General features: G+C 41.6%; 2 protein-coding genes across 3 annotated transcripts in view; one reads left to right on the plus strand and one right to left on the minus strand.

The window, feature by feature from the left end:
* Positions 1-543: 543 nt before the first annotated feature.
* Positions 544-7,580, plus strand: LOC137138157 (CD276 antigen homolog). The gene is made up of 5 exons (XM_067525148.1): positions 544-916; positions 1,975-2,316; positions 2,885-2,923; positions 3,806-3,895; positions 4,242-7,580. The coding sequence occupies exons 1-5, from the start codon at positions 832-834 to the stop codon at positions 4,286-4,288; spliced, it is 603 nt and encodes a 200-aa protein (XP_067381249.1). The 5' UTR covers positions 544-831; the 3' UTR covers positions 4,289-7,580.
* LOC137138156 (sialoadhesin-like) overlaps positions 7,072-20,319 on the minus strand; it is a 34,867-nt gene continuing 21,619 nt past the window's right edge. For both annotated transcript variants that reach the window (XM_067525144.1, XM_067525146.1), the window contains exons 7-8: positions 8,398-8,547; positions 7,072-7,209 (exon numbers count right to left, since the gene is read on the minus strand). In XM_067525144.1, coding sequence (XP_067381245.1) covers positions 7,190-7,209; positions 8,398-8,547 — 170 coding nt within the window. In that variant the 3' untranslated portion in view covers positions 7,072-7,189. The remainder of the gene's footprint in view (positions 7,210-8,397; positions 8,548-20,319) is intronic.

The raw sequence follows: 20,319 nt of genomic DNA on the forward strand, positions 1-20,319 counted from the left end.
AGCTTCTGGTTTGCTGGTATGTACAGTGCCTCTGATCCTGGTCCAGAAAGCCCCCCCTTCATGCCAAAAGTGTGACAGACATTTTAATGTGGGTGTTTCCCTTTTCAGATGTGGCTTTGTTTCTAATGTTAAGTGTTACAAGTCAGTGTTGTGGCTCCTGTGGACAAAAGGTAAGTTGGAAAACAATAGAACAAGAAAAGGAGTTGGTGAAGAAATAAATCAGAAACATCTGCGAGCTGGAGGAGGGGAAATGATTAACCTGAGTGACACAGAGGAAGGTGAGTGAAGAGATAACCTAAAGTCTTAATTCAGTCTCTCAGGGAGAATTAAAAGGTGCGAGTGAACTGGCTGAATTTCTGCACATTTCCGGCTAAATATTGGTTCCATGTGTGTCAGGATGATGAGCGTCGCTACTGACTGAACTTCCTTTTCAAATGTTTCCAGACTCCTTAGCTTCTCTTATTCTCCTCCTACTCCTCATAATCACCTAAACCACTGGAAAACATTAAAAGTCCATGAGGGACATGGACACACAACACACAAACCCTGTCACACTCCACATTAACACATCCATTTCTCCCTCACACACACACACACACACAAACACAGACGCACACATTATTTCACCAGTACAGTTTAATTAGTCACCTTGCTCTTTATTTCCTGCTCAGACCAAACCACCTTCAGTCTCGGAGGCGTTTTGACAAGCTGGGTGTGTCTGTGGAAAATAAAGCTGGAACACAACCCTGAGATTTTTTCCCATGACCTGAATGCAATTACACACACAATAAGTACAGAGTGAAGCTGCACAAGGAATTGCTGAATTCAGAAATGTACTTTCAGCATGTGTGCTGGGATTTAATGAGCTGCATGTCCCTGAGCTGGATCCTACCTTTAGTTTTCCTCAACTTTGCAGGTAGGTAATATGATTATTATTAATAATATTATAATTACTACTATTCAACTTTCAATAGTCATAAGTCAGTTAAAAGTCTTAATTTTATCATGTGGATTTTAATAAAATGTGCTGAAGTTTTTCACTTGGAAGCAGAGAAAAACTCAAAAATCCTCACTTCTCCTAAATACACCTACAACCTCAGTGATGTGAAACTGTCCAGAGTTAGAGAATGAACTCAAATCAGAAAGACTGTTTACTTTGGAGACTGATTGTTACAAGGATTAATGTGATATAAAACTTATTTAAAGAAATCACATGCTGCAATCATATAAAAACAGACTGGGACAATCGAGTCAAACTTCAGCATCATCTGCCTTTTTTCATCCTCAACTGTGCAAAAGGTGTAGATAAAGCATCGGTCTGTGTTCTTTCACTGTAAAACATAGACATAGTTTGCAACTACAGCTTTATTTGACTTTTTCCCTTTTTCCTTACTGTGGAAACAATGATCCAGACATTGGATGAAGATGTGGATACAGCACAGGATACAGTTATTTCTTTGCATGTACAGTATGTCAACAACACATTGATCTTAAGTAGTTCTTGAAGCTCCTTTCATGCGTTCACCAAATTAAATGTAGTGGTTAAAATGTCTTATGTGCTGGTGCTGATAAAAATCTCCATAAGCTGACAGAAATGGGCAACATGCAGACTTTTTTATTCAAGTAACATCAGGGGCCAAAAAAAGAGCAACATGTAGAAAACTACTCTCCAAACATTTCTACACCCTATAATCCAAAACACCCTGTATTATAATTAACCATCACCACTGATGTGACTTTTTTTTATAATGGCACCATAATGTGGTCACATCCAAACACTGACACAACCACGAGGGGACAAAAAACCCACTGACGTTTGAAAATCAAAAAAACACATTTAGGAGGAAAATTTGAAACTTCTATTAGAATTTCTTCCCCACAGAAGTCATTTACATTTTAGTTTTACTATGCTTGTTCTTAGTTGTGGATTGTACAAAGGCTTCGTGTGCTTAAATATAATTTGTGTTTTTTCAGCATCGTTTGAGTTAAAATGCAATGACATGACAGTGGAAGCAGAAGCTGACAGGGCAGTGATTCTACCATGTTTCACTGTGCCACCAGAGGACCTCAGGCAAATGACAGTGGAGTGGGTGGTGAATCAAACGGACGATGTCCATTTGTTCGTTAAGGGAGAGGACGTCAAAGACCACATTCACAAGTACAATGGCAGAACATCTCTTTTCCTCAATGAGCTCACCTCAGGGAATTGCTCACTGAAACTGGACCCTGTCCATGTGTCTGATAATGGAGTGTATACATGCTCTGTTAAATCTCCAGTTGGGAAACTGTTGGGCACATGTTTCTTTAACCTTCATGGTAAGTATACAGAGTTTCATACTGTGCCGTGTTTCACTGTGACGTTTTTAACTAAACATCCACACAAGCAGCATCAAAAACAATAAACATAAGCAGTTTTTATCAGGTGATCACTGTTTGTTATGATTCCCAGACTTTAACTAATATGTACAATTGGTTTGTATTACAAAAAAAGCAACAACAATAACAAAAAAGGTCATGTAGAATTAAACCTCTGCAGCAACTTTTATGAAATAAAACCCTACTATACTATGCATGGGTGTCAGTAATACAGTATTCAATCCCAGCATTAGGCCTGCAGGATGTAGTCTTTCCAAAAATGTCTGTAAACGTTTTATTTGCGTTTTCTGAAGATAGCAATGACCTCTGTAACATGTGACCAAATGTTTTTGTTCCATAAGATACTTGTTCGTACTTAGTAAGTAGCAGCTACTTCCTCATGAGTTCATTTTATTTTTTATTGGCCAATTGATTGGCCCATGAAAATGCTGCTTTTCTCACGTATGAAGTAACTAATGCTCGCAGCAGGTGTCCTGCTAACACTTAGTTTACTGTTGCTGTTTTACAGTGATGGAAGACCCCCTTGTTCAAAAGATTTCAAATAGTGGTAAATAACTTTTATGTACTAAACTGACTGTTTTCAGTTGGGTTTCTGGCAAACTTGATGAGTAAAATTCAGCTGAAAGTTTTTTACTAAACCAAATTTCCTAAAAATCTCATTGGCGTTCTTCTTTTGGATTGTCTGTTCTGTTGTCGCCTTGACCTGCAGTGACACATTTATTTGTTATTTGGCTTTTCTCCAAAGTGACTTACAAGTGGGCTACAAGGCAGCAAAGAGAATAAGTGAGATGCAAGTGTAAGGAAGAACAGAAAGGATTTTATTTGATTGTTTTTCAGATTTTAAGAATAAATCGTCTCGTGAAAAGGACGGGAACAGCTGTGTGTCATCAGCATAGCAATGATAGGTAAAGCTATGTGAGTGAATGATAGAACCCAGGGATGTAGTATAGATGGAAAAAATGAGAGGATCAAGAACTGAGGCCTGTGGCAAAAATTGTTGCTGCATAAACAGGACAAATCATTACAGATGACCTCGGGGCTTAATGATCTGCACATTTACATCTCCATGAACGGTATTAAATTGCATTTGTTTTAACTAACTAGAACTGTGTGTAGAGTTTGAATTTAGGAAACCATTTTGTCTTATTTATTTCATTTCTCTCTTTTTTGCCCTGCAAATAAACACAAAATCAACACGCCAGAAGTCGGTAAGTAAGTCCTTAGCTGATACAGATGCTTTACGTTTACGACTGCTGTTTTGGAATTGAGAACCCATAGTAGCAAAATGTTGGACTGCTTAGTGAAAATCACCCAGCTGTGATAATAATTTAGCACAAAATCCCTCAAGTAGCAGGTTAAAAAACAGCAAAATAGAGAAGTTGTGAAATGCTGAAAATGATAAACTCAGTAGTTGACCTTGTTTCTGCAGGTATCAACAATGGTGTGAAAGTAGTTGCTGGAGTGGGTGTTGGTCTCATTGCTCTTGTCTTGGTGGGAGCATTATGTAAGAAATATGCAGGTAAGTCACTTCTTCACATTAAACTGTCTGGTTTAATACACTGAAATCTGCAGCAGTGTAACACATGATTCATAAATTCTCGATATGTATGTGAACAGTCAGTGCAAACATACAATGTCAAAGCAGGAATCAGATGTTTCTTGGTGAAGTCGGGCAGACAGTTAGGGAATCTGAGTTAATGTTCTGCCAGTGTGCACTGTTTATTTACCACATAACAACGAGACCAAACAGCTGCAAATTATCCTATTATCAGATCCATGTCAGGTCAACGCTGTATGAGTGGGACTAGTGTTTGGAGCCAGGTTTCCTCAGTTTACATTAATATTTCCACTTTATCTTCTTACAGAAAAAAAAAAAACTAAACAGCCTAAACATGGAGATGGAACAGACTGAGCATTTCAACAGTCCAACTGATGGAAACTTGCAAAATCAGAACACCCAAAACTTTCAAATCCAGGCTCTGAATGTTTGATTAAAATGGTAAATGATCTGCACTTATATAGACCTTTTCTACCTATTGGTACTCAAAGTGCTTTACACTGCTTCTTATTCACCCATTCACACTCACAATAACACACACACTCATACACCGATGGGGGAGCTGCTATGCAGCTGGCCAACGCTCACCGGGAGCAACTAAGTTGGGGTTCAGTGTCTTGGTCAAGGACACTTCAACATGTGACTGGAGGAGGTGGGGATTGAACAGACAACTGTGAGATTGGTCGACAAGCACTTTACGTTTTCGCGCCACAGTTGTTGCCAACCATGTTTTTAAATACATTTGTGTTGTATCCAATTTTTTTTTCAGGTGACTGTAAAAATATGTGAATTTATTCAAATATTGTACTTTTAGTATTGTTTTCTGAACCAAAACTCTTAGACAAAGTTGAATCATGTTGGCATCATGTACAGTGTTGGGCAGAAACTCTGAATGCACAGTACTGTACATTGCAAACACTTAATATTGTAGTAACACTTTGTACATTTTGTCCCTAAAGTGTCTGCATAACTTCCTCTTGCCCAATCACAGCTTTAGCACAACAAATATATAGAATTTTTGAGGTCAAATTTAAGTCAGAATTCTCATGATGTTGTCTTCAACACTGAAACCTGAAGAGTTAAAGTGACCCTGTTAATGTGCACACAGATTCTCATTTTATTATTATTTTACCTTGTGCATTTCTAAATGCATTGTTTCCACTGGGGTTGATTTGTATGTTCAAATGTAATTAATTTTGTGCTTTTTAATTTACAGAGGCTTTATATCTTGTAGATACTAAAACAATGATGATGATTGCAAAGCTGGTTGCTGATGCATTACTTTTAAATGTAACTCACATATATAACGTTGGATTCGTCTCTGTTGACCCCAGAGTTAAATATTATCTCTTCTAAATCTCTCAAATATGTCTCATACTTTTCCACCGTGGCTGCTTATGTAGTGGTGATTTTTATTGTTGTGCCTTGTTTAGATAGTGGTGATAGTTGATAAGACTGTGCACCACGCGTCTGTAGGGATGTGTGATGGTTGTGTAAGAGCAAGAGAAACAGTACAGGCAAAGATGCAGTTCCCCCGAGTAACAGCAGGTGGCTTGACTCTGTACAGTTAGTGACCCTGGGGAGGAAGAGCCCACTGCCATTCTGCTGCTCTTTGAGGGCCCCATTGTTTTCATCTCAAATCACAGTTAAAGGGGTAGTTTTTGTCCATAGTGTGTCATAAGACGTTGACAGGAGTGATTTCTTCATTTGTTGTGGCTCTAAAAGACAAAACTGATAAAATTATTCAATGGTAAGCTGTGTTTAATGCTTAGTAACCAAGAAAACACATTGATGTTTTTTTTGTCCATGCTGTTGATGATACATGGGATGTTCTGAGTGACTTCTAAAACTCCTCGCTCTCCAGTCTGACTCTGAAAAACCTCTTTGAAGGTCTGTGTAGTGCTAATGTCAAGTCACACTTAACCCTATGGGAATGCACAAAACTGAGTGTTACCGCTAATTGAGAGGGACAAGGGGGTGAATTTGCATTGGGTCTTCAAAGGCTCATTGGCTCAATCTCTCTGCAGGAAACAAACTGCACCAGACTGTGAGCAACAATTGTGAATTAGTAAAGTTTAATGGCAACAGCATGAGCATGAAAGCACAGTAACTGTAACTTTTCAGCAGGATGATCTATTATTTCAACCCTTTGTCCTAAAATGACGTTTCTATGCAAATAAACTGCAAACGTGATGACTTTTTCCAAAGACCTGTAGTGAAATGTTACAGCGTTGTTAAAGCCTTTTATGGTTGGGATTAGGCAGGTACAGGAGCTGGTTAGGGTCTGAGGAAGATCGAGGGCTGGTCCTTTTACACAAACAGTATTTTATCATCTTTCTCTCTCTGATCCTAAAGTCAGTGGTTTTCTTGCATGTAACCAAACACTGGACTCTGGAGACGAACTCGGGTCTTTGGCTTGAAAGTACAGTTTCATTCATTAAAAAAAACCAAAAAAAAAATACATCATTCATTACTTTGCTACTAAAATGTAATTGCATTTACAGTTTACTGGCATAGGAACACACTTTTTTAAGGAGACAGAGTTTGCTCCAAAAAGAAACTTTGTTTAACAGTGGAGTCATATGTCTAAACAACAGGTTTTTTTGCAGCTTTTAAAAATATACATTTCTCAAGGCTCTAGAAGAGTCTGTCAGTCGGTTGGTTTAATGAATTCTGTATAAAATTTTCTTCTGGCTGTTCATAAAATACCTTGGTTTAGGACAGAATGACCGAAAAACTGCTCACATGTTGGACACATAACATATCAAGTAATTGTTAGCATTTACATAGGTCAAAACATAGATTAGAAAATTAGATGATCAACAAACACTGGACTGAAATGCAATTATATACAAATGCTGATAGAAAAGTACTTGTTAGTTGGTATTTTGAAGAGAGTACACTTTGTTACACGTGAAAAACAATATGCATCTAACGTTTATTTTAGCTCAGTGATTTTTATTTATTCATTTATATTCATATATAATTAAGTTATTTTATATATAGTTATTTTTCAACACCGTGGTTCAGAACTTTAGCTTATGGCAATATCAGCATCACGCAGCCTGATGAATTAAAAAAAGTAAGTAAAGCTACAACAGGGCTAATAGATGGTATAACTGTGATAAAGCCCAGCAGATTATAATTGGCTGTTTGGTATCATAAATTGTTCTGTTGTTGCTGTCGGGCGAAGCTTCCTCTTGGTCCAAACAGAGTCAATTGTTAATTATGACGAGGTGATCATAAATGACACTTTCAGCCACTTTCAGCTCGAGCTGCAGAGAGAGCAGAGGAGAGACAGTGTTTCTGTGGTGACGTCAGGTTTCTTTTATAATACATTTTAAATAAACTGTTTCTCCTTATTCGGTAGAAGCCACTGTTTTCCTACAGCTGTCTTGTTGAAAGGTTCTTTCATTTGTGACATTAGTTGGCTTGTTGATTTTCTTCAACCTTGACTCTGGTATTTCAAGTTGGTTTTTGTTAATGTGAATTGGCCATAACCTGCCCAAACAGTTTAACTTCTCCAGGGTAAACGAGCCAATTATCTACAAGAAACTTTACTGTGTCAGAGCTTTTAGCAAATAAAACTGTAGTTTACTGTAAAATCACTGTGATCAGTTTTCAAATAAACCTTTGTCTTCATTTACTTCTTGCTATTCATTTTGTTACAGTTTACCCATGGATTTATGGTCCAGATCATTTTTGGACATGGCTTTCCCCTGAGCAACAGGGCAGAATATTCAGTGTGTTGTTAAAAAGTGTAAAATAAAAACACTTTATGGAGAATTTCTGTAACAGGAAAAAGCTTATTCATCTTCTGAGTTTAGGTCCCAATAGTTGATTTAAGTTTTCAGGCCACATTTTCCTGCATTCTTACTTTACATTGAATAGACCAGTCTAGATAGAGGAGTCAGAGGAGAACCTGGCAAAAGCACAAACATCTCAGTGACATCCCACCAATCGGATCTTTATGGTAGAATGAGTGAATGAGCCATAAACAGGGAAGTTGACTGGAAGTTGACTAGTTTCATGACAAGTCTCTGACTGTGCTAGAGGGGTCCAACCAAAGCTCAGAATAAAACCCTGTGCAGAGACCTGATAATGGGAGTCAGAGTCTAAAAGGATCTGTCAGAAATTGATTGGCAAAATAATAGTTTATCATTTTTAAATTCTTGTTCTTCTAATTATTATTTTAAAAGTAAATTGTGCAAAAACTAAAAGAAAAGCAACTGTATGTTTAACTTTTTTGACATGTGGACATGAAACCTACAGAAAAAAGATGATTTGATTTAACTACAAATACTAAATAACAGTGTTAATATCTGCTAGTGTCTTGACGTGCAAATGTGTTGCAGTGTCTCCAGTTTCGACCAACTAAACTGTTGACCCCATCGTCATAATGCAGAGCAACAGCAAATATGTTCAACGGAGCAAATATATAATTCAGTAATTACTTCCCTTACCTTTAGTGTACCTTTGGTACGCGTACACACACACTATTATAATAATAGTGTAGAGGATGAACACCAAGATTACAAACATCAGCATGTTAAAAGACATGGGAGCTGCGGGGTCAGGAGGAACAAGTTCAAGAGTTTTGGGCGTAGTTTGGACTGGAAGTGAAACACAAACATCCAGTATGTCAGGATTAATGAACAATCACTGAAGGACACACAGGGACAGAAAAAGCTGATGCACAACAATGGAAACATCTCCCTCTACAACACTATGTGGTGAAGGGTATTATGGGTATATGTACAGTAGATTTCAGGGTTGTTGATGTGCATGTTCTCAAAATCTCTACAATGTGTTGGACCAAGCTGATTGGGTGATTCCACTTTTTTCAGCACGTAAGTTACAAACACAGGTCTTTATAGAGACAGATGTGGTGCAGCATCAGCTAGTTAAAGACTGATGGATTATTACCTGAGTCCATCTTGTTTCCACCTGTCACAACCAGCAGACTCTCTGCTGACTCTCCATCTGTGGGGTGTTTACACTTGTAGAAACCTTCATCGGTTTGTTTCACTGATGGGAGGATCATCTTTGCTTCAGCCTCAGTTCCGATGAAAACACCATCTTTGAAAAAGGTGGCACTGAAATCTGAAGTAGGCTGTGGATCAAATCTTTTCTTGTGTGAACAGCGAAGAGTCACTTCATCTCCCTCTGTCACAGGAAGTGCAATCTCTCCAGGATCACAGCACCAGCTGAAATTCAGGAAAAGTCGAGCTGAAGTTAATGTGTCTGAAACTGGTAGGGTCACTGAATCCTGATTATTACATGCCCAGGTCAGTTCAGCACAGAATATATTCTTATTTTATAAGACAATTTAAATAATGTCTGTATCTGCTTAACATGTAAAGTATAGAAACAACAACAACAAAAAAAGACGAACACACCAGCCACTATGATGTTCAGAGTGTTGCTGCACTCATTCCCGTCCTCTGACTCACACCAGTACAACCCGCTGTCTATTGTGAAGATGTCTTTTTTGATGCAAGAGGACTCCTGAGGGTCCCCAAAGCCTCCCCTGCAGGGCTGAGAAACCTTAGTGGAGGTATTTCTTCTGACTGTCCACCTGTTGAAGTCCGCTGACCCTGCACAGCTCAGAGAGATATTTTCATATCGAAAGAACTGAGACCTGTCAGGCTGGATGATCAGTGTCACAGCTGGTGGTTCAAAAAGGAAATGAAATATGTGTTTGTAAAAAACGCTTGACACCTTATTTTTTTTACTCTTTGATGAAATGTAGCCACCTAAGTGCTGATGCAAAAGAACAAAAAAGTTTCCCACAAGATAAACGTCAGAGGTCATTTTGTAAAATGCACAAGTATTTTAGATTCTGCAAAACATGCAGTGCCAGAAAACACTGACAGTCACTGGAGCAATCATCTTGAGGCCAATTACAAGGCTAACAGAGGCTATAAGCTGCATCATTTTAAAGGACGTGCATCCGTAGTGTTGTTGAAAATGCTGGATTTAGACAAAAGATACAGACCCTAGAACTGAGGTACATGGCACCATGTTTCCAGTATTTTAAATAAGTAGCAGATTAAGTTAAGTGATAAGGTTAAGTAGGAGAAGGAAGAGTCTGGGTAAGGGTCAGAGCAAGTAGCACATCTTGTGTAAATAATTTCTATATGTGATGGCTGTGAGGTCATGAATATAAAATGGTGGCAGCTTCAGGACAATGGTGGTTGAGCTAATGACCTTAGAAACAAAGTGTTTCTTCAGTTTAAATTCCCATTTTGACAGAGTCATCATCAACTGGTGGGAAATGGAAAGTGAAAGACATGAACAATTCCTCTCTGTTCCACACTTTTCCACATGAAAACTGATTGTGCCTGTCTCTAAATATTGATGTTCACGTTGCTGGCAGACTGTTTAAACGAGATCTTATTCTTCTTAACACATGTAAATGAAATGAACGTAAATTCTTACAAGTCAGATCATATAATAACAACTGAGTGACCTCGATTAGAAATATGAAGAGACACTATTTAAAAAAAGAGAGTTTCTTACACAGTATGAGGCAGAGAGTGTCAGGGTCTTGTTGCACTTCCTGTCCCTGGACTTTTATTTTGTGCCCCCTTCTCCTTACTTCCTGTCCTTGGTTCTTTTCCCCAGCTTTGACCTCGTTGTCCCTCATTGTTTGCACCTGTTCCACCCTCTATTTAGGTTCAGTCTTCCCTTCACTCCCCTGCCAGATCCTTGTCATTGTTAATGTGGTCTCTGCCATAGTGATTACTATCTTCCTTGTTGCCGTTATTATCCTCACCAACCCCACAGTAGACTCTGGACTTTTGGTAAAACCTGAAACTTATGTTTCTCGAACTCTTGGGAAATCTGGACTCCAGCATCTTGGACTTTGGTATTCTGGACTCTGTGTTTCCTGTGTGGTTTTGGTCTGAGGTTTGCCTTTTGTTTAATTCAGTATTTTGGCCTAGTCCCTAGTTTTCTCCGCTTGTTTTATCCTGGTTTTTTCATGTTTAGGTTTGCTTGTGTGCTCTTCAGTTTGCCAGTGCTTTATGTTGAGTTTGTTTGTGACTGCCTCCCCATAGTCCTTGTGTGTATGTGCTCCCCCAACTCTGTTACTTTGGTATTGTTCCCTTCCAGTGTGTTTTTAAGTTGTGCTCCGTTTTACTTTAATCATTATTACGTCTTAGCCTTTGTTCAGTAGTTTGTTCTTTGATATTTCTTAGTCTCCTTAGCCTTACCCTTGTGTTTACCCGCTCTAGTGGTTTAACGTTTATCTGTGCCTTAGTTTATCAGTAGCCTCTGTTAGTTCTTTCTCTAACTTGTCCCCTGAGCCCGAGCTGTGTTTATTTCTGGTAATTCGGTTCCCCTCTTGTTTTCAAGTTAACTCCTTTCGTGTGCTGGTCCTGTTCATCATTTACATGTCTTTCAATAAAAGCCCCTTATTTTGCAAACCCTCGCTCTGTCTCTTCTCTTGGGTCCATCCCTTAACCTAAACGTGACAGTAGGATCTGGCCAGACTAGGACCCAGAGACGTGCAAGTGGTTTTTCTCTTTCTTTTTTCCCTTCCCCCCATGGATGCCACAAGGGCTTTCATGTCTGTCTCGGGGTACAGACCCCAGACTCAAGACCAGACTCCGGTCCTTATGAAGGGACCCGTCTGGCATTCTGTTCTCCAGGCGTGGGCCCGCGACGTAGAAGGTCCAAACCTCAGACCAAAAACAAAGTCCTGGATATCCCTCACACTGCCCCAGAGTCTGCCACAGCACCGCCTGCCCCTAGGCCGGTCTGCGGCCCACCTGTTCCTGTTTTGGCTCCCCTAATGTCGACTCCATCTATACCTGAGGTGTCAGCTCTTGTTTCTGGGCTGGCTTCATGTCCGGTTGACGCTCTCCCCCACTCACTCCCGAGCAAGTCTGACCAGTTTTCCACAGAGCCACAGGTTGTTGGGCCCTCCATGCACAGGAGACGCTCAGCAAGACGTCGAAGGGCCCAGCACGGCAGCTGTTCCGAAACCCCAAGCAAGGAGCCTCTCTCTAGCACAACCTCAGAATCTAGCACTCCAGCTATGTCAGCCCAGGAAGCTAGGGAAAGGGCGGAGTTCGACGTTACTCGAGGTATACTTCTGACTGTACTCAAGGCCAAGCTGAAGGTCTCCCTCCATGACCCTGCTACCAGCTGTGCCATTGTCCAGCGCATGGAGGACCTTATTCTGTCCCGGCCTTGGCTACGGGAAATGGGGGCTGCTATCATGCATCTGGCCAGTCTAAGGGACCTTCGGGCCATGCTGGGGGCCAAAATCCCATCGCCTGTCGAAGTTGTGGTTCCCCCCGGACCTGAACCTGCTTCTACTTGCCCTGCACCTGCCTCTGAACTTAATTCTGCTGTTCCTGCTCCTCTCACGGACCCAGCTCCTGCCCCTGAACCTGATTCTGCTGTTCCTGCTTCTCTCACGGTCCCAGCTCCTGCCCCTGAACCTGATTCTGCTGTTCCTGCTCCCCTCACGGTCCCAGCTCCTGCCCCTGAACCCGATTCTGCTGCTCCTGTCACTGTCTCAGATCCTGCCTCTGGCCTGGTCAGCATCTCACCCGGCCCTGGCTCTACACCTGTCCCTGTTTGCCCAGATCTGGTCCAGAGGTCTGGGTCAGCCACCACTCTACCTGCTCCTCTTCCGGGGCGCGTCGACACCACCACCTCGGTCCAACCCCCCGGGAGAGTTGACACTGCTGCTGGTGATTCTGCTCTGGCTCTTCCTGTTCCTGTTGCGGCGCCGAGGTCGGCGACCGCTCGTCTGGTTCCTGTCGCGGCGCCGAGGTCGGTGACCGCACGTCTGGTTCCTGTTCCTGTTCCTGTCGCGGCGCCGAGGTCGGCGACTGTTTCTCCGGTTCCTGTTCCTGTCGCGGCGCCGAGGTCGGCGACCGTTTCTCCGGTTCCGGTTCCTGTCGCGGCGCCGAGGTCGGCGACCGTTTCTCCGGTTCCTGTTCCTGTCGCGGCGCCGAGGTCGGCGACCGTTTCTCCCGTCTCTGTTTGTCCTGTTTCTATGTGCCCAGGTCCAGCTCCCGACTCTGATCCTACTTGGGCGCCTGCCTTTCGACCGGTCAGTGCTCCGCCGGGCCCCGATGACGATCCTGCTACAGCACCTGCCTCCAGGTCACTCGATGCCTCGACACTAGTCCTGCTACGGCACCTGCCTCCGGGTCGCTCGCCGCCTCGCCCGGCCTCGACTCTGGTCCAGGCTCTGCTCCTGTTCCCGCTCCTGCCGTCGGGTCGGCCGTGGTCCGGCCTGGCTCTGATCCTGTTCTGGTTCCCGCTCCTGGCGCCGGGTCGGCCGTGGTCCGGCCTGGCTCTGTTCCTGTTCTGGTTCCAGTTCCTGGCTCTGTTCCCGTTCCAGGCGCCGGGTCGGCCGTGGTCCGGCCTGGCTCTGTTCCCGTTCTTGGCGTCGGGTCAGCCGTGGTCCGGCCTGGCTCTGTTCCTGTTCCTGGCTCGGGGTCGGCCGTGGTCCGGCCCACTACTGACCCTGCTTCTGTTCCTGGTTCCGGGCCAGCCAACACTCCTTGTCAATCTACCAACTCTCCTCTACGTCGCTTCAGCCGACGTCGCCGGCCTCCCGCCCGGCCCCCGGAGGGCCTTTGCTTCAGCCGACGTCGCCGGCCCCCCGTCCGGCCCCCGGAGGGCTTCTGCCGTCACCGCCGGCCACCTGCTCGGCTCCCTGCTGGGTCTCCTCCTGTCGCCGCCGGCCACCTGCACGGCTCCCTGCTGGGTCTCCTGTCACGTACTGGAGGGCCTCTAGTGATTACTATCTTCCTTGTTGCCGTTATTATCCTCACCAACCCCACAGTAGACTCTGGACTTTTGGTAAAACCTGAAACTTCTGTTTCTCGAACTCTTGGGAAATCTGGACTCCAGCATCTTGGACTTTGGTATTCTGGACTCTGTGTTTCCTGTGTGGTTTTGGTCTGAGGTTTGCCTTTTGTTTAATTCAGTATTTTGGCCTCGTCCCTAGTTTTCTCCGCTTGTTTTATCCTGGTTTTTTCATGTTTAGGTTTGCTTGTGTGCTCTTCAGTTTGCCAGTGCTTTATGTTGAGTTTGTTTGTGACTGCCTCCCCATAGTCCTTGTGTGTATGTGCTCCCCCAACTCTGTTACTTTGGTATTGTTCCCTTCCAGTGTGTTTTTAAGTTGTGCTCCGTTTTACTTTAATCATTATTACGTCTTAGCCTTTGTTCAGTAGTTTGTTCTTTGATATTTCTTAGTCTCCTTAGCCTTACCCTTGTGTTTACCCGCTCTAGTGGTTTAACGTTTATCTGTGCCTTAGTTTATCAGTAGCCTCTGTTAGTTCTTTCTCTAACTTGTCCCCTGAGCCCGAGCTGTGTTTATTTCTGGTAATTCGGTTCCCCTCTTGTTTTCAAGTTAACTCCTTTCGTGTGCTGGTCCTGTTCATCATTTACATGTCTTTCAATAAAAGCCCCTTATTTTGCAAACCCTCGCTCTGTCTCTTCTCTTGGGTCCATCCCTTAACCTAAACGTGACAGAGAGGTGATCTCCATGATGTGTCGATGCTGTCTGGCTTCTTGCTGCTCGATACCAACAGTATCTGCCCACATCCTGAGCTTATAGGAAATGTTCAACAATTCAAACAAAGCAGATCAATGAAAAACAAAACACTAATGTCATAAGCTGAAATGCTTATTCACATGTTTTGATGGAAATATTAGTAAAAATGTTCAAATTTTATCACACAGTAAAACCAACACTAGAAACATTGTAACCATTAAGTTTTTTCGCTTTCCTTTATGTAAGTTTCTACTTTGCAATTATTTATTTTTTCAGTGCATCCACATAAAATCCTGATTTTCAATTGCACCACATGGTGAGACAAAGAAATTAAATAAATTAAAATAATTAAAATGCTGCAGTTCTTTGTCAGAAGGAAATAGGGCTAATACTAACCACCACGTCTGTGTGTGGTTAGAGGTTTTAGTGGGTATGAGTCACCTCTTTCTTTTAAACACAGTGTGATAAGAGCTGTTCAATTGAAACGAGTTCTCAGTGTTTGAATATACAAAGCAAACAGCATAAGAAATCTCCATCTAAAGCTCTGCTGGAAGTCCTTAGAAGCTCTGCTGATTATTACACAGCGCAGTGTCAATGGGTCAAAGACACTTCTTTCATTCATATTTAAGCTGAAAATGTGGAAAAAAGTGGAAGTGAACTGTAGCTTTTCTCATTTTGTCATTAAATCAGCTTCAAATGCTTTTTTACTGTGCAGCACTTTCTCAGAATTCTAATCTGATGTTCTTCCGTTCAGTTCAAAACAACACACACGATGGATGACATCAACAGGCACGAGTGTTGTTGTGCTGGAGTGCAGCACAATGACTCGCTGCCAACCTAAATATATGCATGCAGCTTCCAGCTGCACAATTTTCAGCAGCCACAGAACCTTTTCCATTAGATGCAGCAGATGCCACAAAGCTGTGAAAGCTGGGAAAATGACTCTGCATCGCCAAATAATTAGTGATGTTTATTAGTCTTTACATTAGTGTATTATTGATCAGTCTGTTGATATATTACATCGTCTAAACTGTTAATATTATTATTAAATTTCAGTAAATGTAAACCAGTGGTTGTTTTTTTTTCTCACATTCCTCAGATTTTACAACATTTAATATCATTTAACACAAAAATGTGATGATGGCTCAAAATGCAGGAGCTTTTCATTTGCTGGTATGTACTGTTCCTGGTCCAGAAAGCCCCCACTTCATGCCAAAAGTGGGACAGGGATTTTAATTTGGGTGTTTCCCTTTTCAGATGTGGCTTTGTTTCTAATGTTAAGTGTTACAAGTCAGTGTTGTGGCTCCTGTGGACAAAAGGTAAGTTGGAAAACAATAGAACAAGAAAAGGAGTTGGTGAAGAAATAAATCAGAAACAGCTGCGAGCTGGAGGAGGGGAAATGATTAACCTGAGTGACACAGAGGAAGGTGAGTGAAGAGATAACCTAAAGTCTTAATTCAGTCTCTCAGGGAGAATTAAAAGGTGCGAGTGAACTGGCTGAATTTCTGCACATTCCCGGCTAAATATTGGTTCCATGTGTGTCAGGATGATGAGCGTCACTACTGACTGAATTCCTTTCCAAATGTTTCCAGACTCCTTAGCTTCTCTTATTCTCCTCCTCCTCCTCCTAATCACCTAAACCACCGGAAAACATTAAAAGTCCATGTCCCTTTAACACACAAACCCTGTCACACTCCACATTAACACATCCATTTCTCCCTCACACACACACACACACACACAAAAACAGACGCACACATTATTTCACCAGTACAGTTTAATTAGTCACCTTGCTCTTTATTTCCTGCTCAGACCAAACCACCTTCAGTCTCGGAGGCGTTTTGACAAGCTGGGTGTGTCTGTGGAAAATAAAGCTGGAACACAACCCTGAGATTTTTTCCCATGACCTGAATGCAATTACACACACAATAAGTACAGAGTGAAGCTGCACAAGGAATTGCTGAATTCAGAAATGTACTTTCAGCATGTGTGCTGGGATTTAATGAGCTGCATGTCCCTGAGCTGGATCCTACCTTTAGTTTTCCTCAACTTTGCAGGTAGGTAATATGATTATTATTAATAATATTATAATTACTACTATTCAACTTTCAATAGTCATAAGTCAGTTAAAAGTCTTAATTTTATCATGTGGATTTTAATAAAATGTGCTGAAGTTTTTCACTTGGAAGCAGAGAAAAACTCAAAAATCCTCACTTCTCCTAAATACACCTACAACCTCAGTGATGTGAAACTGTCCAGAGTTAGAGAATGAACTCAAATCAGAAAGACTGTTTACTTTGGAGACTGATTGTTACAAGGATTAATGTGATATAAAACTTATTTAAAGAAATCACATGCTGCAATCATATAAAAACAGACTGGGACAATCGAGTCAAACTTCAGCATCATCTGCCTTTTTTCATCCTCAACTGTGCAAAAGGTGTAGATAAAGCATCGGTCTGTGTTCTTTCACTGTAAAACTTCACCACATAGACATAGTCTCTAATGCATATTTGCAACTACAGCTTTATTTGACTTTTTTCCCTTTTTCCTTACTGTGGAAACAATGATCCAGACATTGGATGAAGATGTGGATACAGCACAGGATACAGTTATTTCTTTGCATGTACAGTATGTCAACAACACATTGATCTTAAGTAGTTCTTGAAGCTCCTTTCATGCGTTCACCAAATTAAATGTAGTGGTTAAAATGTCTTATGTGCTGGTGCTGATAAAAATCTCCATAAGCTGACAGAAATGGGCAACATGCAGACTTTTTTATTCAAGTAACATCAGGGGCCAAAACAAGAGCAACATGTAGAAAACTACTCTCCAAACATTTCTACACCCTATAATCCAAAACACCCTGTATTATAATTAACCATCACCACTGATGTGACTTTTTTTTATAATGGCACCATAATGTGGTCACATCCAAACACTGACACAACCACGAGGGGACAAAAAACCCACTGACGTTTGAAAATCAAAAAAACACATTTAGGAGGAAAATTTGAAACTTCTATTAGAATTTCTTCCCCACAGAAGTCATTTACATTTTAGTTTTACTGTGCTTGTTCTTAGTTGTGGATTGTACAAAGGCTTCGTGTGCTTAAATATAATTTGTGTTTTTTCAGCATCGTTTGACTTAAAATGCAATGACATGACAGTGGAAGCAGAAGCTGACAGGGCAGTGATTCTACCATGTTTCACTGTGCCACCAGAGGACCTCAGGCAAATGACAGTGGAGTGGGTGGTGAATCAAACGGACGATGTCCATTTGTTCGTTAAGGGAGAGGACTTCAAAGACCACATTCACAAGTACAAAGGCAGAACATCTCTTTTCCTCAATGAGCTCACCTCAGGGAATTGCTCACTGAATCTGGACCCTGTCCATGTGTCTGATAACGGAGTGTATAGATGTTCTGTTAAATCTCCAGTTGGGAACCTGTTGGGCACATGTTTCTTTAACCTTCATGGTAAGTATACAGAGTTTCATACTGTGCCGTGTTTCACTGTGACGTTTTTAACTAAACATGCACACAAGCAGCATCAAAAACAATAAACATAAGCAGTTTTTATCAGGTGATCACTGTTTGTTATGATTCCCAGACTTTAACTAATATGTACAATTGGTTTGTATTACATAAAAACCAACAACAACAAAAAAAAAAAAGGTCATGTAGAATTAAACCTCTGCAGCAACTTTTATGAAATAAAACCCTACTATACTATGCATGGGTGTCAGTAATACAGTATTCAATCCCAGCATTAGTCCTGCAGGATGTAGTCTTTCCAAAAATGTCTGTACATGTTTTATTCGCGTTTTCTGAAGATAGCAATGACCTCTGTAACATGTGACCAAATGTTTTTGCTCCTTAAGATACTTGTTCGTACTTAGTAAGTAGCAACTATTTCCTCATGAGTTCATTTTATTTTTTATTGGCCAATTGATTGGCCCATGAAAATGCTGCTTTTCTGAAGTAACTAATGCTCGCAGCAGGTGTCCTGCTAACACTTAGTTTACTGTTGCTGTTTTACAGTGATGGAAGACCCCCTTGTTCAAAAGATTTCAAATAGTGGTAAGTAAATATCTTTTGAACTTTTATGTACTAAACTGACTGTTTTCAGTCGGGTTTCTGGCAAACTTGTTGAGTAAAATTCAGCTGAAAGTTTTTTACTAAACCAAATTTCCTAAAAATCTCATTGGCGTTCTTCTTTTGGATTGTCTATTCTGTTGTCGCATTGACCTGCAGTGACACATTTATTTGTTATTTGGCTTTTCTCTAAAGTGACTTACAAGTGGGCTACAAAGCAGCAAAGAGAATAAGTGAGATGCAAGTGTAAGGAAGAACAGAAAGTATTTTATTTGATTGTTTTTCAGATTTTAAGAATAAATCGTCTCGTGAAAAGGACGGGAACAGCTGAATGTCATCAGCATAGCAATGATAGGTAAAGCTATGTGAGTGAATGATAGAACCCAGGGATGTAGTATAGATGGAAAAAATGAGAGGATCAAGAACTGAGCCCTGTGGCAACACCGGTACAGAGGCTATGAGAATTAAAAATTGTTGCTGCATAAACAGGACAAATCATTACAGATGACCTCAGGGCTTAATGATCTGTACATTTACATACTGGGCCTGAACACCTCCCTCTGCAACTGGATTCTGGACTTCCTGACTGGGAGACCTCAGTCAGTTCGGATCGGGAACAACATCTCCAGCACCACCACACTGAGCTCTGGGCCCCTCAGGGCTGTGTGCTCAGCCCTCTGCTGTTCACTCTGCTGACGCACGACTGTGTAGCAATGCACAGCTCGAACCACATAGTCAAGTTTGCAGATGACACGACCATGGTGGGTCTAATCAGCAAGAACAACGAGTCAGCTTACAGAGAGGAGGTGAACGGTTAACAGCCTGGTGTGGAGCAAACAACCTGTCTCTGAACGTTGACAAAACTAAAGAGATGGTTGTGGACTTCAGGAGAGCACAGAGCGACCATTCTCCACTGATTATCGATGGATCCTTAGTGGAGATAGTCAAGAGCACCAAAGTCCTTGGTGTTCATCTGGCGGACAACCTCACCTGGTCAGTCAACACCAGCTCCATCACCAAGAAAGCCCAGCAGCGTCTGTACTTCCTGAGAAGACTGAGGAAAGGCCATCTCCCTCCCCCCATCCTGACCATGTTCTACAGAGGGACCATTGAGAGCATCCTCAGCAGCTGCCTCACTGCCTGGTTTGGGAACTGCACCGTCGCGCATTGCAAGACCCTACAGAGGATAGTAAGGACAGCTGAGAAGATCATCGGAGTCTCTCTGCCCTCTATTATGCACATTTAAGTCAAGTCAAGTCAAGTCAAGTGGCTTTTATTGTCATTTCTACTATACACAGTGGTACACAGTACACAGTAGAAACGAGATAACATTCCTCCAAGGACCAAGGTGCTACAAACAACAGAAGCTATAATAAAGTGCATCGAGTGCAACCAAGTGCAAACAGTGCAGATGAAAAAACAGTACAGACGGACAGTGTAGATAGACAACACAAGTAACACAGGACAGGACACAAGACACAAGACCCAAGACAGTGCCGACCAGTAAACCTACTGTATACTATTTTACAGTACAGTACAGTTAAGTGTGCTAGGGGTGTTAAAAAAAAGAGCAGCATGTAAACGGTATAGTGCATTTAAATGTCCAGCATGTAAAAAAAGTGCAATTGCATTGGAATGTGCAAAAAAAAACAGCAGGTAAACAGTGTAGTGCAGTAAATGTAGAATGATAAAAGTAAATAAATAATAAATAAGTGGTGGTGGAATGAGATGAGTAGTGAGTGATGAGAATGTGCTGAGTT

Source organism: Channa argus, chromosome 12 (assembly GCF_033026475.1).
Source record: "Channa argus isolate prfri chromosome 12, Channa argus male v1.0, whole genome shotgun sequence".
Taxonomy (NCBI): Eukaryota; Metazoa; Chordata; class Actinopteri; order Anabantiformes; family Channidae; genus Channa; species Channa argus.

Bases quoted from the DNA above. Each gene is read 5' to 3' on its own strand.
- LOC137138157 (XM_067525148.1), top strand. From the start codon at position 832: ATGTACTTTCAGCATGTGTGCTGGGATTTAATGAGCTGCATGTCCCTG. The intron at 917-1,974 runs GTAGGTAATATG...GTGTTTTTTCAG, and splicing joins AGTTTTCCTCAACTTTGCAG to CATCGTTTGAGTTAAAATGC. The intron at 2,924-3,805 runs GTAAATAACTTT...TTGTTTCTGCAG, and splicing joins TCAAAAGATTTCAAATAGTG to GTATCAACAATGGTGTGAAA.